Source organism: Montipora foliosa, chromosome 1, assembly GCF_036669935.1.
Source record: "Montipora foliosa isolate CH-2021 chromosome 1, ASM3666993v2, whole genome shotgun sequence".
Taxonomy (NCBI): domain Eukaryota; kingdom Metazoa; phylum Cnidaria; class Anthozoa; order Scleractinia; family Acroporidae; genus Montipora; species Montipora foliosa.
Genome location: NC_090869.1, coordinates 69674432 through 69701931, shown reverse-complemented (window position 1 = coordinate 69701931; position 27500 = coordinate 69674432). Strand labels below are relative to the sequence as shown.

At 38.6% G+C, this 27500-nt stretch overlaps 3 protein-coding genes across 3 annotated transcripts in view; 1 reads left to right on the top strand and 2 right to left on the bottom strand.

Annotated features, from left to right (window-relative positions):
- The window catches only part of LOC138007191 (dnaJ homolog subfamily C member 25 homolog), a 12316-nt gene extending 3948 nt beyond the window's left edge, over positions 1-8368 (bottom strand). The window contains exons 1-11 of the mRNA XM_068853972.1: positions 8232-8368; positions 8058-8086; positions 7365-7424; positions 6046-6093; positions 5418-5472; positions 4739-4845; positions 2882-2953; positions 2327-2389; positions 1232-1296; positions 703-759; positions 59-263 (exon numbers count right to left, since the gene is read on the bottom strand). Coding sequence (XP_068710073.1) covers positions 59-263; positions 703-759; positions 1232-1296; positions 2327-2389; positions 2882-2953; positions 4739-4845; positions 5418-5472; positions 6046-6093; positions 7365-7424; positions 8058-8086; positions 8232-8340 — 870 coding nt within the window. The 5' untranslated portion in view covers positions 8341-8368. The remainder of the gene's footprint in view (positions 1-58; positions 264-702; positions 760-1231; positions 1297-2326; positions 2390-2881; positions 2954-4738; positions 4846-5417; positions 5473-6045; positions 6094-7364; positions 7425-8057; positions 8087-8231) is intronic.
- Positions 8369-8440: 72 nt separating this feature from the next.
- Positions 8441-24762, top strand: LOC138007201 (17-beta-hydroxysteroid dehydrogenase 14-like). Its single transcript, XM_068853983.1, has 10 exons — positions 8441-8531; positions 8623-8742; positions 9176-9214; positions 17311-17408; positions 17760-17826; positions 20741-20832; positions 21183-21287; positions 21772-21839; positions 22480-22576; positions 23554-24762. Exons 2-10 carry the CDS (start codon positions 8643-8645, stop codon positions 23701-23703), a joined length of 816 nt encoding a protein of 271 aa, XP_068710084.1. The 5' UTR covers positions 8441-8531; positions 8623-8642; the 3' UTR covers positions 23704-24762.
- A 1589-nt stretch (positions 24763-26351) lies between these two features.
- The window catches only part of LOC138007165 (isocitrate dehydrogenase [NADP] cytoplasmic-like), a 10301-nt gene continuing 9152 nt past the window's right edge, over positions 26352-27500 (bottom strand). The window contains exon 12 of the mRNA XM_068853926.1: positions 26352-27255. Coding sequence (XP_068710027.1) covers positions 27044-27255 — 212 coding nt within the window. The 3' untranslated portion in view covers positions 26352-27043. The remainder of the gene's footprint in view (positions 27256-27500) is intronic.

Genomic DNA, 27500 nt, shown 5'->3' with positions numbered 1-27500 from the left:
ACAGTCTAACGCCAGATGATTTTACCCAGGTCTCAGGGAGTTTGAGGTGTCAACGTACTTGAAAGTTAGAATCAATCCACAGACGGCGTAAGAAGAAGTCGCGTTTCTGTGGAGCCTCCATAGCGTCCCACTGCACTCTGCTCAATCCCATTTTCCTTCTCATCACATAAGCTTTTTCCTCATCTCCATATTCCTCCTTTTTTATGGTGAATTTCCAGTACCAGCGAAGTAACCAAGCAATGTAACACAATACCGTGTATGGACTAAAAAACGAAACAAGGACGCGGTCAAAATTTCATCACCTGAAAGTAGACCTCTTTCATAATAGGGAGCTTGAGCACTTGCGTTTTTGAGCAGGGCAGTGGTGTCTCCCAGATTTTTACACTAATCATCTCTAATGAACAAAAGAATGTAAAAAATGTAAATGTGGTTGTGTGAAGACAAGCTAAAAGGGAAAACAACTCACTTCCGGTCGCCGTCCGCGTCTAAAAAACGCGCGTGCTTAAGCTCCCTAATGCATATGGCGGCCAACTAAAACATTCTTTTGTAATAAGCTTTTCTAGCCTCGCTGCGACAAGCAAATTTCAATAGAATATTTGTTCCAAAATGACGGTAGTAGGTCTACTTAACATAAATACAAATAAATGTAAAGGTGGTCGCTATTTATGAAAGTGATCTATGCGATACAACTTTCGAACTCACAGAAGCACAATTCTCAACCAAAGGACATCTATTATTCTTGGTTTACTGTATCCACCCCTAAACGAAATAAAACAACAACAGAATCAAACAAAAAGATTGGAAAAAAATGTTAAGACTGCATGAACTGAAACATATCACACCGGTCGAATTCCGCATAGGGAAATCTGAAAATGCGAGCATATTACAGGGGCACCCAACATCAATTTTCGGAAAATATCTGTTCGGAGGACGATTTGAGATCTAGAATTTTCGGAAAATTTGTTGTAAAATTTCTTGCTTGCCTGCCTCTACTAGGATTTTCGAACATCTGAAAAATGGTATAATTGCCCATTTTTAACGGATTTTTACCCTAAAAAGGTCACCTAGAATTTTCGGGAACTACGTTCTCGTTGGGTGCTCCTGATATTACAGCTGTGGCGCGTGGCAATCAACTTCAGGTGCTAATTGATCTTGGGGAAAAAGATTTAGTGACAAAATTAGTGAAATGATAATAAATATAGTGTAAGAAACAATTGCAGTTAAAGCCGACCTTATGTCTAAGGAATTCTCCACGACTTCTCTGAGGATTGATTCCTCCTCTTCCTTTAATTCTTCCTGCAAACAAAACTCAATAATTTACTTAAGACGTCGCGTATTATGATTTTCTTCCAAACTGAACATATACCTCTTACTATCCGAGTTCAAGGTGGGTACAACGGTAAGTTATGGACCGAGTATTTTTCCGTTGATTTATGGTTCAAGCGCAAAGCACGCTGCCATCAAATCAACGGGAAAAAACGAGGATCCCTAACTTAACGTACGGACAGAGAAAACGAGGCTAGTAAGATATTTAGTGCCTCTCTGAGCTAATCTGGAGCGTGGGAAAGGAACTAAAAGTGAAGTCAAGCGGAATGTTCAACTGCCGCAAATGATTGGCACGCGTGAAATACGAAAAAGGAATAAATCTTATTGGCTTTTTGAAATAGTTGCTTTCAATATTCAAACAGTTTCACAAGCTTATTTCACATAAACATGAAAAACTTGGTAGAAAATGTTGCATCAAAATTTCCAATTTAGCGGGCCGCACTCTAGGATACAGCCCGCTAAATTAGCCAATCATAGCGCGCGAGATATATACCTTCGACCTCGGATATTGAGCTTCTAGCTTTCTGACTGGTTCACTCAATCTGGGTTATCAGCTCATAATTACCGTATGACCCAATATAGAAACAAAACAGAATAATTCAATAAGACTTGCTTTCATTTCCAAGTGTTCGAGCTTTCAGAATTTAATGAAAACTTAATAAAACAATTATTCTACTTGCTCTTGTTGGATATGAAACTGGTTATAACCATCTCATATCCAATGCACACTCATGGAATAATTGTATAATTACTGTTGTAAACAAAGTAGGTGTAGCTTGGTTTACTTTCTGGAGCATGGCATTTGGAGCTTGAGGTCCACAATTTGATGCTCAATGGGTCTTACAAGTGTTTCAACTTTTCTGTGATTCACATACCTGGAGCTTTATATACCAACAACACAGGGCAATGACAGAGGGAGAGGAGAAAGGAGGAACAGAAGGGCAGGCCTTTTCCATTGATGCTGGTGCAAGCAAAAAAACCCACAAAAGAGTGCCTTTACCTTTGATTTCTTTCCTTTTTTCACGTTATTTAAAAGCCCTTCTTCTCTTGCTCTCTGCATAGCCTAAAAGCGACAAGTGAACATTGACCTTTAAGACAAAAAGAGCCCTAACCCCCAAAAAAGAAATCACAAATACTAACAAATGTAGAAAGTAGTAAAAACTCTCTTCTAAGTGATGGGTGGCAAAGAGGCCTTAAGAATTCAAGCTTAGATATTCTGTTTGTGATAATCAGCAATGCTGCAAACTTTACTTTAATATTTGAACTAATTATTCCTTTATTGACTCAGAGAAATCACTACTGCGAGAGGCTGCAAAATAGCTGGGCAACATAAATAATTTGCATGTTTGTGAAAGACTGAGGAATATTTGGCTTTTCCTTGTTTCCACCAGGCCTTGCCCTGTACATACATGTATATAATAATTACATGTATTAGAGGTCCCTAGCTATATGTAGGAATACATGTAACTTACAAAAGTCAAGTGCAGTATTTGCTACTTTTGCCTTTTTGCATAAAATAATGGCAGTTGGATTATTGCTTGCTTACACTACCTACCTTGTTTCTATACTTTGGCATTGATAACGCATACTTTACAGCTTCATGATACCGAGACCAACCATGAAGATACTGAAACAAAATAAGTTAGCAAATTACATTTCATCTGACGTCAATCAACCACAATCACCTCATACTTTAATAAAACAGAGGCCAGGGAATGTTCTCTTCACAACACCCAAAACAGCCATATGAACAAATAAACAAGGCTCATATGTTCATGCATTCCACCAAGGCTTGAAAAATTAACTGATCAACTACAATGACAAAAAACCTGCCAAAAATAAATAAAATAAAGATGACACATATATGTTGTACCATAGGCAGCCCAAGTTCGCGTCACAAGAGAGCATGTAATAATTAATTACTAGTGGGAAGATGACCTTTGAGTGCAAGCGGTGTTGCATTACAGACAGCCCTTGAGAATTTAAACGCGTTATAAGACTTTGTACGGGAAATAAAATACCGTTGATTATGAAGCCTAAAAAACGCTCAATTTAACGTTCATTCAATAAAATGAATAAAAATGACTCACCTCTGGTGTATTCTTTTGCCTTTTGGAGCTTACTTTACCGTTTTGGGAATTCCATGTTTTCACTGTTCTAAGACGAAGTCAAGGCTGCACACTATGATTTCGACTGTTGTCAGCTCAGAGGCGGTTTGCGACTCGAAAATCCATCCCAGCCGCGATTTTTTCACGCAAAGCTAAAGCCCCATCATTAGCGAACCTCGGTATATGTTTCGTTGTCAAAAATCCCCACGCATTTGGCTGGAAATGAGCATTTTCTGCTTCCGATTCCACGATAGCTCTCGTAACCAATTGGTTTGAGAAGCCGCTGTGGGGATGGGGTAAGTGTTGTACATGAAAGACTGTACCTCATTGGGTGGAGTTAATTTGACCTCGGACCCAAGCTCTGTGTCCTGTTCGGTTATCAGCAGCTGTTAAATTCATAAGCTATCATGGAATCAGAAGCAGAAAATGCTTATTTCCAGCCAAGTGTGTGGGGATTTTTGACGACGAAATATTAACCAAGGTGCGCAAATGATGGGGTTTTAGCTTTGCGTGAAAAAATCGCGGCTGGGATGGATTTTCGAGTCGCAAACCGCCTCTGAGCTGACAACGGTCAAAATCTTAGTGTGCAGCCTTGACTTCGTCTTAGAACAGTGAAAACATGGAATTCCCGAAACGGTAAAATAAGCTCCAAAAGGTACAAGAATACACCAGAGGTGAGTCATTTTTATTCATTTTACTGAATGAACGTGAAATTGGGCGTTTTTTAGGCTTCATAATCAACGGTATTTTCTTTCCCATACAAAGTCTTATAACCTGTTTAAATTTTCAACGTCTGCCTGTAACGCAACACTGCTTGCACTCAAAGGTCATCTTTCCACTAGTAATTAACTATTACACGCTCTCTAGTGACGCAAACTTGGACTGCCTATGGTTGTACTTAAACTTTTTCCTTAGTTAAAAAAGTTTCAGACTAGTTTCTTTTTTAATTCCCTTTGTCTTATAAACATTATCATACTCTGAAACAAAGGAAGATGAAAAATAAAATAGTTTGAAAAATTTTTAACCAAGAAAATTTTTATCTACAACATATAACAGGAGCATGTGACCTTGAAGTGTGTAACTTGCAACTCTTTTCCTTGGAAAAAAGCTGGGGATTTTAGGACACCAATGTCATGCCCAAATATGGACAAGAATAAGATCAAAGCTGCACGCGCGCGAAAATGCACGAGCTACATTACATCCAAATTAGGAATTTTTTAAACTCCAAAAACCCCAGCTCTGAACCAGAGTTAAACGCTTCAAGATCATGAGCTTCTGCATACGCAAAAATAATTATTCTGTACCTGTAACAAAGAAACGACTGTTATAGATACTGCAATGACCACTCTTACATCCACCTTTGGTGCAACTTGTCGTCTGTAGTAACGGTAATAATGACCATAGGTCTCCTCTGTCGAATAACAAGTGCAAAAGATGATTTAGTATTTTTATTATGTCTCAATCTATGACAGATGAGATGGATCATAAATAGGGTCTAATTTCTGCAGGGAATAAACTTGTACAAATCCTTATATTTAATTTTAATATATATTGAAAGTGCCCTACTACTCTTTAACGTCTTCTTATAGGCTATCACAAGTGGAATGAGCTAGGCTGATTTTCTCATTTTGGAGGAAAACCAAACAACCCTGGGAAGAAAACCTTAAAGCTGGGAAGGGAACCAGCACCAAACCATCCCTGCTGCTGTTAAGCCTATGATTCCCCAAGCAGGTATTAATCTCACCCACATGGATTTAAGTCCCATGAACAGACAACCAACTAGTATTTTACTGTTGGTTATAGCATAGTTCTCTCCTGTATGAAGGAGGACAGTGGCCAACGGCTACAGTATAGCATTAAAATCGGCAGAAGATTAACTAATGTTTCCAAAGATTTTAATGATTATTTATCAACAGAGTCTGACTAATCCTAATGCAATGTACAAATTACATTATACATACTTCAATAACTATTATTGATTACCTGGATGATCCAACATGTAGTCATAATCTGCTCTTTGTTCATCATCTTTCAAGACCTGATAATGCAACAGGAACAATACATAACAGTTAGATCATAAATCTACAAAGGATTGCTTGTCAATCTACATATATACATGTCATGGTTAAATTTTATATTTGATTCAAAAATTTTGAATTAAACAAGTTCAATTCTGATTTTGCCTTTGTCCCAGATTATGATAATGAGTATTAGACAAAGAAAAACCAAAATTGAATTCTTATAGCTATCCCTTTTTGGCAGAAGGTTGACCATGTGGTTGTGCATTTGTATACTAGGGGTCTACAAAGTTCAACATATGGCCACTTAGAAACAACTTTAACTCAAATTAAACTCAAGATTGCCTAGATTTCCAGCATTCCAAAACTATAAAAATACTAGATTGATATCAATCTTTGTCAGCCATGGATAAAGTTTTCCTTTAACATGAACCTTTGTGCATCATTGCCGCACAGATAATAATCCTCTTTCGTGACCTTTTGTAGATTTAGTCTCAATCTGACCTGCAGAAGTTTCTGCACTTGTCTTGATCTTTTATTTCTTTACTGTCTTATGTTTTACTTGCAGATGATTTTTTTGAAAATGTGCTTACCTCATAAGCTGTTGCAATAAGTTGAAACTTAACTTCAGCATCTTCGCCCTGTTCAAGACCAAGGAATTATTGAAAAACTTTTCAATAATTGAAAAAGTATTCTTTTGATAAAGAATCTTCTTTAATTATTCTTCTTATTATTATTATTGAATGATACAGCAAGTATGTTAAGTACACTTGAGTGTTCTTCATGTAATGTTGTCTCATTGGTATGTATGTGTAATTGCATGGGTCCGAGGGCAATTAAGGATTAATTTCACGAATATTTTCAAAGTTTTCACAAAATTGCCCGAGTCATGAAGCAAGAAGGGCTAGTTGGAAAACTTTGAAAATACATGTGAAATTAATCCTTAATTTAATTAATTGCACATTTGGATTACATATTTATCACATAAAGGGCAAAATTATGGAGGGAGGCCCGTTCAAAGCCACAACAAATAACAATCAATTTAAAATGCATGTCCTCCATCTCAGCCAATCAGCATTCAGTAATTTTGCCCAGCAAGTTATTATAAGCAGTATATATTATTTATCATAAACTGGGAGGTTTGGGAGTCTGAACATTCCAGATGCTCCAGTTACATGTACTCTATGCCTTCAACAATCATTAAATTGACTTTTTTTTCACTTTCCAAGGACCCTGAGAGGATAAAAAACCAATAAGCATGAATTAATTAATAATGTTAATCAGCCTGCAGTCAATGACTTCACTAAAACATACAGAACTCTTTACTACTAACAGCTGGTTTACATTCCAAAGTTGGTCTTCATCACAAGAGTTGAAAAATTTAATACTTTCAGCCCTGACATAAGTACAAAGGATAAATGATAACGCGCAACACATTTTTACTGTCAATCAAAGGCTACAGACAATGCAAAACATTTCAACCATTTAAACAATTTAAAAAAAAAAGTGTTGAATTGCGTCAAAGATGAAAAAGAATAATCTGCCCCAAATTATAACGTGGTGTGCCTCTGGCATCCCATGTAAAAAATTCTTTTTATTATTCAAAATATGTGCTTCTGGTTGGCATATTAATAAGAATGCATATCTATTTGCTATTTTCACCATATTATCCCATAATACACTTCTTCTTTTTTTTTTTTTTTTTTTTTTGGGGGGGGGGGGGGGGTTATTTATGTAAAAGACAATGGATATTCAGTTCAATAAAACATTGATACAGTCCCCAGAGTAAATAACTAGTATTGCTTTTATGTAAAGAATCCCTCAAAACGTATCACATTATGGGATGGAGGAAATAGCGAATACACCTTAAAGACAGAGAATATCAACAGAACATTTTAATATTGGACATCACCTTGTATCGATCTGGATGATACTTCCTAGCAAGTTTCCTGTACGCTTTAGCTATATCGGCCTACAATATAAAAGGATGGAAAATCATTTTATGCTCTCGGATACCAGCAATTTTTTCTCGTCTACAATGAAAAAAATGAGTTTCACCACAATGGAAACCTGTTTGTTATACTACAAACAGATCTTGAGGGTTTCTTAGAGTGTAATTATTTATTAATGTCCCCAATCAGCTGATTTAGTGAACCATCTCAAGAGGTAAACGCAGAAATAATTAAGACCAAAAAAAATTTACTTCCTCCACCTCCTATCTCCTAAAGCTCACCGAAAAATAGCAGTTCGTACAGCTGTAGTATAAAACAGGTTTTGAACTGATATCAAAGGAACTATGGTGTACGTTTAAACAGGTGTACTATATTTAACAATACTCGTACTCGAAATATCAAAGTGATTAATTTAATATAGCCTTTTTCAACTACATCTATCAACGACATTTTGTTAAAAGTTAAAGTCGACTTATTTGATAAAACGCTTAGCTGTTTAATAAATCTACTATAACAAAATAAAAAGATTAAAAGTCACGCTTCAATTCAAAATTCGTCTTTCTTATGATTGATTGATCGAAGCAAGAGAAGTTCACCGTACATAAATTAACATGTTGGATACCACCCAAATGGCGATTTTAACCACAAATTACCTTTGAAGACTCTCTGAGAACACCAAGTACTGCAAAATAGAGAGGGACAATCAATATTAGCTGAACACGATGTTTCAAAGTATCGCTGATCCTGTGTCTGCCAGGAGCAAAATAGTTCTTATAGCCTTAAGTTTCTGTGGCGAGACAAGTTTAAAGAAAAGTCAGAAATGTTACCGTCATAGCAGTTTTCTGCTCCACAGTAAAGGCTGTCGAGAAAGCCATAAGCCGACGTGCTAAACAGAATAAAAGAAAGAAAACTAGCCAAAAGAAACTTGTTCACCATGATTGTTGTCCATAGAGTGAGTGTCAGCGGATGCTGACCGTAAAATAAATATCTCAGAAAAAACACCAACATCGTTCCCAGGGTCTACTCCGCTTTGGGAACGAGATGGAAAAAACACTTGATACCAGGTCCCTTATCGTCAAACTTCCGTCTCTACTTTATCACGCAACCACAAAAAGTAAAGGGAAAAGGTAAGTCCTTTATTTATAAAACTTCAAAAAACTGAAAGACTTATTTCTAATCTGAACAAAGTCTGAAAGATCATTTACTCTGTGAATTTAGCCTCCCAAGGTTATCAAGACATGTCATCCGGCCCAATACCCGATCTGAGGTACAAAGGAAAAGTAACGATTGTGACAGGCGGTTCCAAAGGAATCGGGGAAGGAATAGTTAGGGAGTTCGGTAAGCATAACGTATTTCATGTTTATTGGAAATTTAAATTACTCGCAGGTTTGGAGGTAGATTTTTAAGGAAAAAAGTAGTTACCTTGTACGTGGGATATCCGTGCGCAAGGGGATTATCATCAAGATCATGTGATGTTTACGTTGTTCATGTGAAGTCGTGCCTGGTGCATGGTGTTATCTTTAGTTCAACTATTTTTTGCCCATTTCTCTTCTTTTTTTATCGATTCTGTTTATTACTTATATTGATATAGTGCAGAATAAACTATCTATCTATCAAGTCGATGCCGCTTGAATAAAACAGTAGTGGAGGGGAATTCTGATGTGACGCGCTGTTATTACTTAAAACTATCAGTAATTTTATACCACGTAAATGGTTAATAAGAACGATAGAAATAATAATGATTATTGTTTATCCATTTGTATGTTTGTAGTTAAAGCTGGTTCCAAAGTAGTTTTTTGTGCCCGTGGAGGTGAGTTAACACCACTGACCATTAATTAATTTAGTCCTTTGTTCAGTTGCCTGGCCTTGAAATGACAGAGAGGTTGGTAGAGACCTACTACGATTCGCGGCAAGATTTCCGCACAGGTCCCTACTTCATTATGCATACACTCCTTTGTTTCAAGAAAACAATAGCGATAACAATAGACGTCCTTTGGGACTGTGGCGCTTTGTTCTTTCTTTTTAGAGGGTTTTTTTTTAAGTCTATATGGACTTACAAAAAGCCGGTTGAACTTCTGTCTGAAATACGGAAAATCGAACAGTTTTTCCTGCAATTTCATCACTTTTCCTGCAATTTTACCCATTTTTCAGTTTTAGAATAAGCGCAAGAAGTGGAGTTTCAAGCAATCGTTGTAATAGGGTTCAGATTCGCAAACATAACAAACAAACCAAATAAAAGTACTGTCATAAGAAATTTAATGGCTACGTGCTCTTTTTATCATGAAATTGTTCTTCCTGTCTGCTTAAAAAATCGCTGAGACACTGCAAAGTGTATATTTTCTTCCTTTCCTGTATTCAGGATCACGAACGGTGCATTTAGTGGGATTTTGCGATTTATCGCTCTTTGTAGAGATCGGCAATATGCTCAATGATACTTCCAAGTAAATAACTTTGGTAGAGATCCATGGATGTTCCCGTACGAGGCATACCTCGTTTCACTACTCATCATGTCTTTTCAATGCCCTGTTGTGGACACGTTTGTCTGGGTCGACGAAGTTTAGGCAATGGTTAACTGTGAGATGATGTTAGCCCTTGTCTTGTAGGCAGTTGTAAACTTTCCGGCCACAGGTAGCTAGGGCTAATATTTTTTCAAGGAAAGTTTACAGTCAGAAAATTAATAAGTGTTCTGGTGGATTGAAGGATATCCATTGCAGTTTTTTCTTGAGCATCGCGAAACAGATCGATCTCCCGATGCGGCACTTGTCTTTGCCAACTGACTGCGTTTTCACACAGGTTTTGGACACAGAAGACGAAAGTAAATTGTGTGGGCGATGAAGGGAAAGAAGAGAGAGAGGGAGGGAGAGAAAAAGTGAGATCCGTTTTTATTCATCCCGTAAGTACAAATTACCCATGTATATATTCGGTTCTCTTGGGTATACGTATTGTTCTACAAAACAATAGCGCGAATGAATAATTAATTTATTCTGCATGTATAATGAAGTAGGGACTTGTACGGAAATCATTCCAAATTCTCGGTTGAGTGTACCACTTAGGAATTGTCAATGCAAAAGTTTCAACATTTGAGTTCCCATGTTGTCAATGGCAACTTGCTTCATTTTCCAAGAGTAACTTTTAGGGCCTTGACGTCATGAGCAACGAAGCCTGCCAAAATCTACAAAGAGTAACTGGTGACCGTTAGCAGTTAAGTGACGTCAAAATCCGAAAATTTACCCTTGGAAACAAAGCAAGTTGCCCTTGATAACATGGTAACTTGAACGCTGAAACTTTGTCACCAAACTTCCCTGGTGGCGTACTCAACTGAGAATCATAGTAACTTTTCTGATGAAAGTCCGAACCAAGTCAAGTATACCCCCAAAGATTCCATTAATGCATAGATTGCATGAGTTGAAAACTCAATATGCTAATTGATTTAAAACATGACCATTGTAAAGAAAGAAGTTTTGCAACCGCTTTGCAATCATGTATATCTTTTTCCATGAAGTTTTTTTTAATGATTAACTGATTCAATATTTATTTTGCAAAAAAAGGGTGCTTTTTAGAAATATTGAGCGGTAAACTTGGCTGTGTTTAACTGTAGTTGAACTGGTTAGGACTTTGGATGGAGAATATAACAGGAAAAAACAGAAATGAGAATGAAGTCCTGTATCATAACAAGGTCACACCCAAATTCATTGTTATTCATTTGCCCACTCACTATCAAGATTTTGCTGTCCTGTTCTGGTAATTGACCTATTTATAGCTTCTTCTATTGTGACACCTAACTTTAAGAGGCTCTTGATCATGAAATAGTCTATGGTTTGAACCCAGGAGTCATATCAAAAGTTGATGTAGTAAGATCGTTCTGGTGAGAGTAGTCCTGTTTGTGATATTGACTGACATTTCAACAACCTGAGTGAAGTCATCTTCAGAGTAAAGTGATTTGTGTTACAGTAGTATCTGTGAATCAAAGACCAGAATATTAATTATTTGATACTAAACAAAATATTAATTGCATGAGTCTTAGGATTATCTTTACGAGTTCGTATGTTTTGAGGAAAGGTAGCTTGCAGACTAAACTGAACGCAGGGTTGTCGGAACAACAACAAGAAGATTTATTCCAAGAATGAACGTAGTTTCCACGAAGTAAAACTCTGAACAACACGTACTGAATAAACTTACACGGCCTCCGCCAACTTGAATGCACACAGCTTCCGTCACACTTGACTAAACACGGCCAACGCCAACTCTCTTCGCTTGTGAAAAACTAGTTAGAAAAACACTCCGCTTGGACTCGTCTACTTATATACTCTGACAAGAAACTTCTAGAACTTTCTAAATTAGTAATGAATCTAATAATAGAAAGATTACAAAACACACCGATTTAGAAACGCTTACGTACAAACCTAAATATAAACAAACTACGAACTCTCGCGAAGCTTCTAGACAGTAACGCTTGTCACGCAATACTATTTTTCGTAACATAACCCCCTCTTAAGAAGAAATTTCCTAAATTTCTACTAACAACGAAAAATTAGTTAGATAGTACCAACTGAGGAGGCAGTCCAGTGTCTCTTAAGTTATTCCTCTACTCTGCTTAGATAATCGGCTCCTACATTCTCAGATCCCTTGATAGCCTCAACTCTGAAGTTGTAACTCTGAAGGAACATAGCCCAACGCATTAGGCGTCCATTTGCAAACTTCGCACTGTTCATGTACTTCAGTGGCTCGTGATCTGTTTGTAGCACAAAGGGAACTCCATACAGATAAAGATGAAACCTTTTGAATCCCCACACAATGGCTAAACACTCTTTCTCGATGGTTGAATAATTACGTTCTGCACTTGACAATTTCTTACTTGCGTAGCAAACCGGGAATAGCTTGCCATCATGTTTCTGCATTAATACAGCGCCAATACCACTGTCGGAAGCATCAGTCTGCAGAAAGTAGGTTTTCTTTGAGTCTGGTAGTCGAAGGACTGGTTCCTTTGTTAGGAGGGCCTTGATACTCTGATAGGCTTTCTCCTGTGCCTCACCCCATTCAACTTTGTTAGGTTGGCCTTTACGCGTGAGGTCTGACAGCGGGGCTGCTAATGCTGCGAAGTTAGGGATAAAATCTCTGTAATATCCAGCCAAACCCATGAACGATCTTATCTGCTTCTTAGTAGTTGGTCTTGGAGCATCTCTAATCTTCGTCACGTTATCTTCATGAAGACCAATTAACCCTTCCTCCAAACGATGACCAAGAAAATCAACGGTGTCGACTCCAAAAAGACATTTAGTCGGTCTTATGGTCATTCCAGCAGCTAATAATCTTCTAAACAACTCTCGAAGCGCCTTGATGTGCTCTTCCCACGTACGGGTGTGAACCAAAATGTCGTCCCAATAAAATTCAACTTTGTCCAGTCCGAGCAATAGCTTCTTCATGGCTCTCTTTAAGGTCGCTGCGGAGTTGATCATACCAAACGGCATCTTGAGGAATTCATACGATCCGTCAGGCGTCACGAAAGCGGTCTTCGGTATATCCTCCTCAGGAATAGAAATTTGCCAGTAGCCCTTGCTCAGATCAATTCTGGTAAAATACTTGTCACCACTCAACTTCTGGAACAAATGTTCAGCAGTTGGCATAGGCTCAGGATCAAAAACGGTTAACTTGTTCAGTTTACGATAGTCCACGCACACACGATTTGAGTTGTCTTTTTTCTTAACAACTACAACAGGAGAAGCATAGGGCGAACTTGATTCTCTTATGACTCCCATCTTAATCATGTCTGTAATATCCTTCTTCAGCGATTCTCTTAAGCTATACGGTACTGGATATGGTCTTGATCTAACTGGTTGGTCGGATGTAAGCTTGATATGATGCTGAGCCAAACTTGTTGTGCCTGGGGCTTCTGTGAACAAGCTTTGAAACTCATTTGCGAGTTCCATGAACTCTGCTCTTTGCTCGTGAGAAAGGTTATCTCCTATGGCCACATCATTGACTGACTCTTTTGCGACATAACCACCAATCTCCAGAAAATCAATACCATCCACAGGGTCAACTTCTTCTACTTCACTCTCAACATGTTCGTTCTTACAGATGTTAGCGTTCGTTTCAACAGTAACTGCTCCAACGGAAACAGGATCCTCTCGCTCAAAATACTTCTTCAGTAGATTAGCATGGTAAACTCTCTCTTTTCCTTTGACTCTCACTCTATAATCATTGAGACCAACTACAGCACTGACCTCGAATGGACCTTTCCACTGCATTAGGAGCTTGTTGTGGTCGGTCGGTAGCAGCACTAATACTTTATCTCCAGGTACAAACTTCCTGACTTTAGTCTTCCGGTCGTAATAATGCTTGCCTTTGTTCTGGGCTTTCTGAAGCTCGGTGTGCGCCAGCTTGAGGGTATCTTCAAGCTTCTCGCATAGCTCAAACACATACTGATAGCTGTTCTTTACTTCAGGCTCCTCCAACTCTTTCGTCCAAAGCTCTTTGAGAATAAACATCGGTCCTCGGACAGCTCTTCCATACAACAACTCAAACGGCGAAAAACCAGTAGACTCCTGGGGAACTTCACGATATGCAAACAGCAACGGGTTAATATAGCGATGCCACTGTCTTGGCTGTTCGCTGCACAATCTCTTTAACATGCTCTTCATTGTTCCATTAAACTTTTCCGTCAGGCCATTACACATAGGATGATAAGGGGTCGTGGTGAGCTGTTTAATGCTCAAAAGTCGCGTCACTTCCTTCATACACTCAGAGACAAACTGCGTACCAAGGTCGCTCAAGATCTCTTCAGGTACTCCCAAACGACTAAAGATATCCACCAACGCTTCCGCCACAGTCTCAGTATCAATGTTTTTCAGCGGGACAGCTTCAGGATAACGAGTTGCAAAGTCGACCAATGTGAATATATATCTATGACCGTCCTCACTCGGGGGAACAATAGGTCCAACCAGGTCGATTGCTACTCTCTTAAATGGCTTGTCAATTAATGGCATCTTCTCTAGGGGAACCTTCGGTACGGAACCCTTGTTAACTGTCTTCTGACATACATCGCAGGACTTGCAATAACGAGTCACGTCCCCTTGAATGCCTGGCCAATAGAATGCGCTTTGAATCTTATCAGTCGTTTTCTTTATTCCCATGTGACCTCCCATGATCGATCCGTGCGCTACTTCCATTATTCGACTTCTCAGCTGCACAGGAACCATAACCTGCTTCAGGGGTTTACCTCCGTTCACATAAGGGTGCTTGTAGACGCGGTACAGAACTCCACCTTTCACTTCAAATGAAATCTCAGCCTGGCCTCTCACAACTACGTCATCTTTCTCCCAAAATTTCTGTAGGCTCTCGTCATCACGCTGCATTTGCTTGAGCTTTTCTCTATCAACTACAGGACTTTCTTTGGTATCTGGTACCTTCAACGGAATATGTTCTCCAGCTTTCTTAACTTGACTTCTCGTGGTTACAGCACAAGCTTCTTGTACAGGAACTTGCCAGCTTGGGTCTGGGTCGTCAGCGGCTCTTGCGCCTGGTACATTACCAATAATTAAATCATAAACAGCATCGGGAAGACACTGCGCTTCCATTTGGCCCTTGAGATAAGGTGTATCAACATCAATCTTTGCGATGGGAACTTTCTTTGCCGTATTGTCAATGAGCAGCATAACATTAAATTCGCCAGTAAACTGATCCTCAGGCACAAGGTCCTTCTTTACTACAATTCCACTACAACCAGTATCTCTCAGGACATCAACGGGCGTCTCTCCAACTCTACCTTTCACGACAGGCATTTTACTTCTCACTCCAGTCAACGGTTCAACACAAGCACTACTCAACAATGGAATCTTCTTACCACAGGCTAACAGCAGCTTATCATCTTTAATACAGGCCTTAACTTCTTCATCAGTAGGTTTATCCTCAGGTGGTTGAACTAGACAACTGGCACTTACTTGACCACGCTGCACAGGGTTACCATCCTTACTTTGTCCTCCTGATCTGCGTCCACCTGATCGACAGTTTCTAGCTTCATGTCCCTGCTTACCACATAGGAAACACTTTCTTGTTAGGTTTGGGCAGTTGACGGCTTTATGACCTCGGGTGTTGCACTTAAAGCAATGCAGAGCTGGTGGATTAATCTGCATGTTCTTGGCTTCGTCCCTCTCAGGCTGCACTGTTGGCTTTCTGCTCGCTGAGCTGAACAAATGTTTACCATGAGCCTCCAAGTACTGGTCAGCGATCTTCGCAATCTTTGCTAGAGTCTCAGGTGCCCTTTCTCGCAGGTGAATTGCCAAATCCTTAGGACAAGAGTCAATAAATTGTTCTTTCACGATCAAGTCCTTAAGACCATCAAAGGATTGCGCAGTATCCGAAAGCTCTAGCCAACGTAACAGGTATCTGTCCAGTCGCACAATAAACTGCTCCGGACTTTCGTCAACTTCTGGTTTGGATGCTCTAAATTTGCGACGATAGCCGTCTTCGGTAAGGTCATATCTCTTCATTAACGCAATCTTTACCCTGTCATAATCCTTAGCTGCGTCCTCCGATAGACATGAATACACTTCTAGTGCCCGTCCAGACAACAGAGCACTGAGCTTCAATGCCCATCCATCTCTTTTCCACTTAGCCGTCTCCGCAAATCTCTCGAACCTCTGCAAATACGCGTCCAAATCGTCTTTACCATCAACAAACGAGGGGAGTTTAGGTGCCTTAACCCGATCCTCTCTCACTTCAGGACGTCCGTCAGCATTCTCCACAGCCAAACGTGCAATCTCCAACTCGTGTTCTCTTTTTGCCGCTTCAATAGCCTCTTTCTGTTTCAACAGCTTGGCTTCCATCTCCAATTTTCTTAGTTCGCGTTCTTGTCGCCTAGTTTCTCTCTCTTCATCTTCCCTTCTGCGCCTTTCCTCCTTCTCTTCCTCTTCCTTTCTTTTATCCTCCTCAAGCATTCGACGTCTCTCTTCTCTTTCTTCTTGTTCCTTTCTTCGTTCTTCTTCAAACTGTCTACGCTTCTCTTCTTTTTCTTCCGCTATCTTTTGTTGCTTCTCTACAAACTCGAGCAGCTTTTCTCCTTCCAATCCAAATTCTTTTCCCATCTGCAAAAGCTTTTCCATGTCCATAGCAGTATTTCACACCAAAAACACAATATATTCTCTCGTACAGTTCTTCTTACTTTTCTGTAACTCCTTCTTGAATTGTCCTTTCCTGGTTTCTGTAGTCAGCAAACAAATGATCTCCTCTCCCGGACAGGCCCCCAATGTTACGAGTTCGTATGTTTTGAGGAAAGGTAGCTTGCAGACTAAACTGAACGCAGGGTTGTCGGAACAACAACAAGAAGATTTATTCCAAGAATGAACGTAGTTTCCACGAAGTAAAACTCTGAACAACACGTACTGAATAAACTTACACGGCCTCCGCCAACTTGAATGCACACAGCTTCCGTCACACTTGACTAAACACGGCCAACGCCAACTCTCTTCGCTTGTGAAAAACTAGTTAGAAAAACACTCCGCTTGGACTCGTCTACTTATATACTCTGACAAGAAACTTCTAGAACTTTCTAAATTAGTAATGAATCTAATAATAGAAAGATTACAAAACACACCGATTTAGAAACGCTTACGTACAAACCTAAATATAAACAAACTACGAACTCTCGCGAAGCTTCTAGACAGTAACGCTTGTCACGCAATACTATTTTTCGTAACAATTACCTCTGCTCACTCAGGTTGTTGAAACAGTCACTGACAACAGTTCCTCTCAGGACTACTCTTACTAGGACGATCCCGCTTCAGCACTTTTCCTGTAAATGTTATTCAAGTTGGAAACACTTCAAAAAAAATTGCTGAGAATTTTTTAAACAAATGTTCCAGAGTGAATTCATATGTAACAGTGACATGCTCGTTATTTCTATACTAGTTGGAGAGGGGAGAAAACTCGAAGATGAATTGAATAAGACAGGACCTGGTGAGGCATTCTATATTAAATGTGATGTCTCTAAAGAAGATGAAATAAAGGTATGTAAGAGATTTTCAGTGTCTTTGTTCTTCATCACACCTTACAACAATACATGAAGCCTAAATGTTCAATTTACAAGGAATTTTGTTAAAAAGTATGAAAGGAACTAGAAAGTTCCTAAGTTCATGACTTTTAATTAACAGAAAGGCTGTGTCAAACAGCTTATCAACTCTAGTTCATAATGTGCAGTACATTTAATCGAAAGTAATATCTAATTTGTAATAAAAAAAAAATAAAAAATAAAATAAAAAAACATATATATATCTAATTATTTTGTGTTATTCTCCATCTCTTGTTTCTTCTTTGGCTAATCTTCAAACTTTGCTCATATCTTCGTTTTGTTGTGGAAGAATTTGGTGGAGAAAACAGTTGAAAAATATGGATGCATTGACTGCCTCATAAACAATGCTGGATGGCGTAAGTATTGGCTCTTGCCTACTTGCTAAATGGAATAAAAGCAATATCTGTGAAACATATTTGCTATTAGTTTGAGTGTAGACTTGTGCGGTGATTTATTGTCTCACAAAAGTTAAGTAAGGTCATGTATTTAATATTATTATTATTATTATTAAGTGACTGCATTAATCTGCAACAAAATGATTTGAGACCTTTCCCATTTCAGCTGACACATAAATAATATTGAATTTCCCTTGATGGATATTGTCCAAGCAGTCCAGATCTTCATTTAAATTACAGGCTGTCATTCCCATAGAATTCACCTCAACCACTTACCGGTACTTGATCGCGTATTATGCTTTGAAATGGAGAAATCACGATGATACTCGAGAAGCCAGTTCTTCGTTTTAAGTTCTTTTATTTCGCACTCTGCACATCATGACAAACATCTGAAAAATTAAGCTTTTTCTGAATCCTGTTGCCAAAACGGACATTACATCTATACAGTTTAAAAAGAGATGGCGCATTGACAGTTCTTTTTTCCTTTTCAATGTAAAACCCAAGACCCAGTTTGCTCAGCTTCGACACACGATTCAAAACCTTCCACATCTTCCACCATTGCCTTTGTCATGCTAGAACTTAGGAGAAATATTTTGCTCCAGAATTCGTCACCTGTCAATCATTGTGACTGTGCCGCACCAATCAGAAGGCCCCGTTCGTGGGCGAACTGGTTTTTCAAAAACAGGGGGCTTTCTTGCAAGCGTTCCCTCAGTCTCTTGCCCCAACTTTCGCGCAGCCAGTTTGCAGAAAATCGGTTTAAACTCTTCCGTCGAACAGGAACGCTTGCTACGCAGGCTAATTTTGTCCAGGATTGTGGATGGTATTTGCTGGTTGGGTCCTGGACAAGCTTTATTGTGCTCATTTGTAAAGAGCATATAAAGCATACTGTAATAAATATAAAAGTATAAAAATGGCTTGAAATAGAGCCTGTTGTGTTGCATGAAGTGACAAGGAGAATGTAATGTATCATGTATGTTTGCATGTGCAGTGTCCAAAGGAGCAGAACTTTTTATTTGGACACCGCCATTGCTAAGCAAATAAGTAATGGCAGCATAAGCATAGATAAAATCAATTAATGTTAATTAAGTAGGGGAAGTAAAGTGAGATGAAATTTATTTCATAAAGTTTAAAAGCAGGAGGGAGTCAGATTATTTTACTCAGCATCAAGCCAGCAGTAAACTTAACTTTGATTAATCGAAAGACGACAATTCCATTCTTTTTTTTAAAGGAAATAAATGACAGACGCTTAATTTCAGGGGGCAGAGATTACCATATTTTCGATCCAGCAAACTTAAAAGACTATTTTCCAGAATTGGTTGATATTTGCACTCTAAAAAGATTGAGTTTGCTAGCACATTGTCTTCTTTATTATAATAACCCATCGCCTTGTAAGTGTGACACTCTTAAGGGGGGCTTGGGGAGAGGGGGGGGGGGGGGGGGGGGTGAAAAGGTGAAAAAGTTTTATAGTATCTTATCATATACTCAACAAAATGTCGCGCTGATTGGTCAATGACGAATGTATTGTATAAATAAGTTACAGAGAGGTTCTAGAGTGGCATAAGGAAGTTGCTTTGGAAGCAAAGAGATGGGAGTGATATTGTTGAGTACATACACTGTAATACATAAAAAAAATTGTAGGAACTCGCTCATACATTTCAAGATTTATGGTAACTCATGATGTTTTGAAAGTTCTCAAATTGCATTCGCCTACATCTTGTGCAATTTTGAGAACTTTGAAAACATCACTTGTTCCCATAAATCTTACTTAACATCCACCAAAAAACCTTTGAACCCTTACCCTCCAACGAGTGAGCCTTATAGATTTTACTATGTATAACACCAGACAATTTCACTGGTCAAAGGGCTAAAGTTCAGGGGTGAAAGGGTATCCATAGTATCCATAGGGAAGTACTTTCTTTATAGTAATGTGCTTGAGGAAAATATAAAGTTTCAATTTGTAGACTATGTTAATTTTGGTTATGAAAAATTAAGAGTGGAAAAATATATTTCGGTCATGATAAATACCCAGACTGCTTTTGTTAAAATATGGCATAGGTTTCTCGAGTGACATATTTTGGTGTTGTTAACTAACTGTTAGTCAATAGACCTTACTCACGATGGCTACCATGTTGGATTTGCTATTATCATGCAAATTAGCTACACACTTCTGAAGGGGCAAACAACGCAAGTTCGAGAAGTTATAACGAACATCTTAGCCACACAGATAATTTGCTTCACGTTCATTAAATGTTTGTCACCTAAGTAGTAAAATAGATAATTACACAAGTTACTTTGATGTTGTTTTTGTGAAAAATGAGCATTTAACGAAGTAGAAAGTCAAAATGTCAAAGGTAATCAAAGGATATAAAATTATTATAAAAGGTACTTAATTCTAAATTCTAAAAGGTACTTTTAGCAATGCTATTTCAATATTTCTACGAGCCAATTTTCCGCTGTTTGCCTTTTTTTCAATGTTTGCCCCCAGCATAGCACATGGCTAATTTGCGTGACAATTTGAAAACCAACATGGCAGCTATCGTGAATAAGCCCTATTCAAGTGTTTTGATCTGTAAATCTGTAAATTGTATTTTGCTGATTGTAAAAGAATAAAAAAAGAAAATAAATAAAAAAAATCTAGTATCCATAGGTCTAATACAAGATTTGTTCGTTTATGTATGTACTTTTCTAAAACATGGTGTCTCTAAAGTAAGTATCTTCGAGTCTACATTTTGCTAGTTATTGATAGTAGCAAAAACCATCATCATTGATAGAAATTACTTCATTATATTTAGACAGTTTGGCTGTCTATGAAAAGGACAAGAGGTGAATTAACAACAATAATTATTATTCACCAAGATTTTGTTTGTTTTAACAGATCCTCCAACAAAGACAATTGACGATACCTCTGTTGACGACTTCAAAGACCTTTTGAATTTAAATCTTGTGAATTATTTTATTTTTTGCAAAGTGAGTGATTCTTACTTTAAAGGGTACGAGTCCGGTAGCTTCATTTGAACACTTTATTTTAAAAAGTAACTACTGAAAAATGACTTAAATCCATAACAATTTATGGTATACTGTTGTAAAATTCTGGCAAGTGTGTTATTCAAGAACCGTACACGTTTGTTTGGTTATATTAATATACCATAGCCAACGCGCAAAACCTGCATTGCTCTATTCTTGCCATGGACAATGGTGACTGAACAATGTTTACAAATAGTGGAATGAAATGCTTTACCAAATTGTGATGCAAGATATTTGCCTTTTGTTGGTTAACAGTTATTTACTTAATATATAATTTTATAATTTTGTTTTAGTTTGCTTTACCTTACCTAAGAGAAACGAAAGGAAATATCATCAACATGTCAAGTTTAGTTGCGAAGATTGGGCAGCCTGGCGCTGTTGCTTACGTTGCATCAAAGGTAAATTATGACCCCTTATTTTTTCTCAATGCGCGAGCGGGCGGAATTCTGCGAATCCTGCCATCTGATTGGCTCTAGGAGCGGGCGGAATTTTTCTATTTTGCCCGCCAACCCAGGCGCGGACCGCCCAGCTGGCAAATAACAGATCGTCATATACCGTGACTATATGTATATTTCATCTTGTGGGCCCACTTTTTCAAAAGCCGATTAACAATACTAATTCCCGATTAAATACAAACCCAGGCTTGAATTTGCCCGTCAAAAAAGTTTTGTGCTGAAGGAAAGCAAAAGCTTAATCAATTTTCGAGGCCAAGAATTCTCGTGAAAACTTTTTCTGGTCAGAAAATAGACTACAATTTACGTTTTCGATAATCTAGGCAACAATATGTAACTGAAAGGCTCAGTGCACGACTGTCGATTTTTCAAACTTTGGTTATTTTGCTAGATCGCACTTAGTCCCGTTTCAACTTTGGCTTTAATTTAGGGAGGAATAACATCAATGACCAGAGCTCTGGCAGTTGACGAAGCGAAATATGGAGTGCGAGTCAACAGGTACACTGTTGGAAGTATTTGTGTTTTCCGAATGTCTCTCGAGTAACTCGTTATATCCATTTTAACCCAAATAAATAAATCTAGGAATTTTTTTTCTACTGGATATTTTCATTAGACCAATTTTTTTCGTTTGTTGAGGCCGAATTTGATAAGGTACGTAACTTGGTTCTTTTTAGTGTCCGCTTACGTCTTGAAGACTCGTGGGCTGTTTAATTGACAATTATTCCATGAGCGCTCGTTGGATATGAGTTGGCTATAACCAGTGTCATCTCTAACAAGCGCGAATGGAATAATTGTTTTATTAAATTCCTTAAACTCCAAAAATTTGGAAGTAAGAATTACGAGCGAAGGGAGCGAGAAAACCAATCAGACCACGTGAAATGCATTATCCGAGCTTGAGAATTTAATAAAAACAAATTAAACGAATGGACACCTCGAATCAGTTTTTGATTATTGGATCTTACTGGCAAATTAATAAGGGAGTATATTGTTTTGCCTGCTTTCAACCTGTTCGGATAGATATCATGAAATTTACAGTCGAACAATTGCTCGACATTGTTTTCTGATGTAATGTTGGCTCACGCAAACGAGGTGGGACGATTTCATAGTTTTTCCTCTTTGGATGTGTTTCTGTTCCCAGTGTTTCGCCCGGTAATGTATGGACTCCTTTGTGGGAACAGTTGGCTTGCAGTTCAGGAAACTATGAGAAAAGCAAGAAAGATGGCGAAGAAGCACAGGTAGTTTAAGTAAAATTGAACTCTTTTTTTTTCACCTGAAACCGCATTATGGCAGAAATCTCTTTATTGTTGGAATTTCTAAGGCGTATCGAGATATTAAAGGATAAGGAGACGGCTGAAATTTCAGACTACCATGACCTTTGCCGTTTGCCGCAAACGCGATGCTAAGTTTGCTATCACACACTACCTGAGGATGAAAACGTCCTTTCCGAGGTCACCAAAGACTCATTTCCAGAGGCACCCCGCAACCTTTTTATACGCTCTGTGCGACATCAATTTGCGGGCGTTTCGCCCAATAGCCATTTCGCACGAAATGAAAGTGCATTCGTCCGAACTGAAAAACTGTTTTTTTAAGACGATTTGGAAACCAATTGGTGTATGCCTGTTAAACCGGTAGTAAGTATAACTGTAAGTATGGCCTTAGTTTAAACTTTGTTTGTTTTGTTATCAAACACAGATTATATGTCTTGTATTGTAATCGAAATTGTTTAAATTAAGGGGTAGAGTTTACGTTGCTTTTTTTAATACAACATTTTGCTTACACTTTTTGCAAACACCGATTACAAAGGTTTGGACGCGTTAACTACAAACAACTTTACGCTGGTTTGCTTATGTATGTGGATGAACTTTCAATTTAATTTGCTCTTAGCTCTGTTATTACGTTTTGGGCGAACGGGTTTTCAGAGGCGTATAGTACACGAGTGGTGGACTTTGCCAAGTCCTTGAAAACCAAAAGCATGAACGAAAGACCAAGTTACAAAAACACTTTTGTGCCGTGTTAATTTAATTTACTTCATCGTATTTCTTTAAGAAAGACTGTGCGTACACTTGCTTCAAAGAAGAGGCTGAGTAGTGACTGCGGAATCGAAATAGTCTAATAAGTAATTCTTTTTGGTCCCCATGTAGTAACAAAGAGCGCTATTTTCAACTCAACGTGACCTTATTACTCGATTTTCCTTTTCGTGTCTCTCTTATAGCTGCTAGGACGTATGGGTACACTCGAGGAATCTGGTCAAATGTGTCTATTCCTGGCAGCTGAAGCCACCTTCACCACTGGTGTTGATATGTTGCTTAGTGGAGGCGCCGAACTGAGTTACGGAAAGAAGACTCAAGTGGACAGCGCTTAGATAATTCTTCGCTAGTTGTTACCACTCGTCCGAGAAACAAGAACGTTTTTAGAAATGTAATTTAATTAAAGATTGATGATCAGAAGCGAACACAAAGGAATTTCAGTTTTTGTTTTTTGCAACTTGTAGACAAAGGATGAGTCAATTATAACTAAAAAGTACGGAAATGTCGAACACATTTTAAATCGAGCGAAAGGAGTTCTTTTTCTATTCATTATGTGATACTACAATTTGTGGAGATACCGCTTACCAACCGAGTTCGGGGTGCGTTCTGTAAGTTACGGACCGAGGTTTTTCCTGCGCGGGCCATAAATCAACGGGGGAAAATAAGGATCCGAAACTTTCAGTGCGGACCGAGAAAACGAGGTTAGTAACTTATTTGTTATATATCTGAGGTAATCAGGCCCGCAGGAAAGGAAATTAACTAGTTGAAGTCAAGTGGAAGGTTCAACTGCCACAAATGATTGGAATGCGTTAAAACCCAAAAAAAAGAATATTGGTAAATCCTCTTGGCTTTTTGAAATAGTTGCTTGCAAGATTCAAACACTTTTACAAGTTTGGCACATGAAAAACTTGCTAGAGAATGTTGCATAAAAATTTCGAATTTAGCGGGCCGGACAAATGGCCGTCCAGTAGACTACGGCCCGCTAAATTATCCTCCCAGAGGGGGAAGGGGGGGGGAGGGTACTCATTATAATGGCCTATACGGGAGGCTCCGCCCGAAAGGAGTAACTTCTTCACGCTTCAGGTAAATGAAACGGTAGGGACTTCACGAGTCGAAATATATGAAAGGGTAGGAAAATCTGTCATTTAGGTATTTAAAAGGGCCTTTTTCATTATTTTCCAATGGGAAATATACGAAAGGGGTATCTTTTCTGCCAAAAATGGTACCCCCCCCCCCCCCCTCCTTCCGGGAGATTGGCTAATAGTAGAACGCGTACTGTCTGATAGATATTATAATAAATGTTTACTACTATTTTGGTTGGGAGCACAATTTTACTTAAGTGTGATGAAATTATGAGTAAAATAAAGAATTTACATAGGCCATAAGTTACAAAACGGGGCTTCTTTTCGTTGTTTTTTTCTTCTTCTCAGTAATCCTGGATCAATGGATCAATACATATCCACATGTTTCCTCGGATAAGGCTCAATTACCAGCCGCTGTTTTGGGAAAGGAGCCTGCGCTCCCCCTCCCCGGAAGAACTGAAACGGGGATGAACAATGACCGGACTTGAAAGAGTGGCGGAAATCGAGCCTAAGGAAAAGCACCAGACCGAAAGTTTCATTGCCTACAAAACTATCTCATGTGGATTTGCCAACGAACGTCACTGACAGCTTCCCGTATCTCTTAGAAAAGACTGCAGTGTTGAGTTGCTTGTCCAACATCGTCCGTCCATTCTTGTTGATATGTTTGATTGAAGCGTTGGACAAAATGTTTATGCCGAAATTAATGGGGCCAAAACGTCGGCAAAGTAAGGCGTTTCGAGAGTATTCTTCGTTTCGGACTGAAGGGGGGGGGGGGGGGGGGGAGGGAACCGATTAGTCCCGTGATTACGGGACATGCTTTGCACGAGGTATATCCTGCAAGTAGAGTCTGTGTTTGCCCGAGTTGTTCGAAAATATCCCGACTGTTTGTTTTCGTTTTGTGGTTTTGTGGCTACTGGTCACGCATGACTGACACCGAATACATTTAGATTTTTAACGCATGCTCAATACGAAATTTGGAGGCCGCGAGCTGAGTCTACTTTCCTCTTCCCGACTTACCTAGGAAGATCGAAAGAGATTCTGCTCGCAGGCTGTGCACGAGGTAACCCGTACTGTATTCAAACCAACGCCGGATATAAAGTTTTGCTACAGTTTCAAAATAGAAAGTTCATACTTTTTTCGCGAACTCCTAAAGTACTAAAACTCGTCTGTCCTTTTCCTAAAAGGTCACAAATTTCTTTAATCATCGGCCTGGTGTGACATATTGTGACTTTACGGAGTCTACACCAAGATACTCGATAGGAGGGTCACATCAATGATATCAGTGACTCTGAACACCAACCGTCATACCGCGAGCAAGTACCGAAAGGTGCGAGAAAGGCTGGAACGTTCCCTACAGCGAGCCATGCGAACCGATCTATGAAGGAAGTCGAGAGCGATCAGTGGAGTCCCCTTAGTAGATACCCTGCGGCAGGATGTGAAACTAAGGGAGTGTTCTATTGACCCAATTCCGGAATAAGAATACGTGGAGCGATGATTTAAAACGGTATGTCTGGCGTTTTGAAGCAACAAGGATACTAAAGATGTGTTCAAAATAGCATTTTAGCAGGTGTTTGGCAATTTTAATGTGAGTCTCCGTAAAACGAAGATTTTTAACTTCTATTCCATGTACAGTATTCCTTTACCGGGATACGGTCAATCGAACGCACCATAAGGCATAAAGAGGAACTCGGACCCTTAAGGATGCATGGCAATTTGGCGAAGGCTCACCGTTGCATCTCATCACATTTTCACCAACCTTCTGGGGTGCAAAATAAATATCGACATTTCGGCTGGCATAACTTTCCGTCTTGAAAACTGTAAGGTACTAAATGACAATGACGGAAAACCCACACTCTTAACTAAAAAAAAAAAAATTCCACAACACGACGAAAGAAACGTACTCTAGGAGGCAGAACGATTCATGTTTATTGTAGGGACTGGCGTGTTGGACATCAAAAATGACCGTTTATGTGGTTCAAAATACAGTGAAATTTTCCATGAAAGATCTCCGGCATTTCGCTCCTAAAATACATGTACTTAACGCATCAAAACAAGGAAAACAATTGAAACTATGAAATGACCATACTATCGTTTGATTACAAAACAATTTGTCAACTAATAATATACTTAATAATCTCGAATTATGAAAAATAAAATATCTGAGGAACATCGCGACAAATCATAGTAAATAATAATAACAATAAAAACTTAACAGAAAAGCAAAGGTTGTAGTGTCGAATAAATCCAGCCTTTATAAGAAATTCGGCATGGTTCTTTTAAATTTAGTGTCGCAATTATAAAAGCAATTATAAAAGCATTAAGATCATTAATAAATACCAGATGATCATTTTACAAAAGCAAATAAATGGACATAAGAAATTAGCATTTAAAAATAAGCAAACGTTTAGATCATTAATAAATACCAGATGATCATTTTACAAAAGGAAATAAATGAACGCTACAAATTAAATAGAAAAAAAGAGAGTGTACATTTAATAACATATGTGTCGAACATGAAACTTAAGACTTCTGAGAATGTTGATCCATTTGCTTCTACAGTGGATGCATAAATGAGCTAATAATTTCTACAAATCTACAAATGGTGATTTGGGGATGACTTCAATTTCAAAGCCAAATTTTCGGCAATTTTATCGAGAAATTCAAACGTATTCAAATAATCTGATCTTTGAACATTGTTCAATCCCTTGATGCAACCGGCCAGGTCCTTGGTCACGTAACCAGATTCAATTGTTCCAATGCAAGTCTCTTCCAAAGTGTGGCAGAAGTTTGCAAGATTGTTGTTTCCTGAGAGAAGAAAATCACACGTTATCAAATTCCTTTTGCAACTGTATTCCATAATGGTGAAAATGAGTAAAAGGAAAACTGAAAATATATTTCAGAATATATACATATTTGGGTGTGGCAATTGGATTACAACTGCTTGACACTTGCTAAGCCCTCTTCTCGGCCGTAACAAAATTATCAAGTGAAAAGTGCAGAAGGGTAATGGCAATCAAGGCAATGAAATACCTGAATCAATCTGTATAATG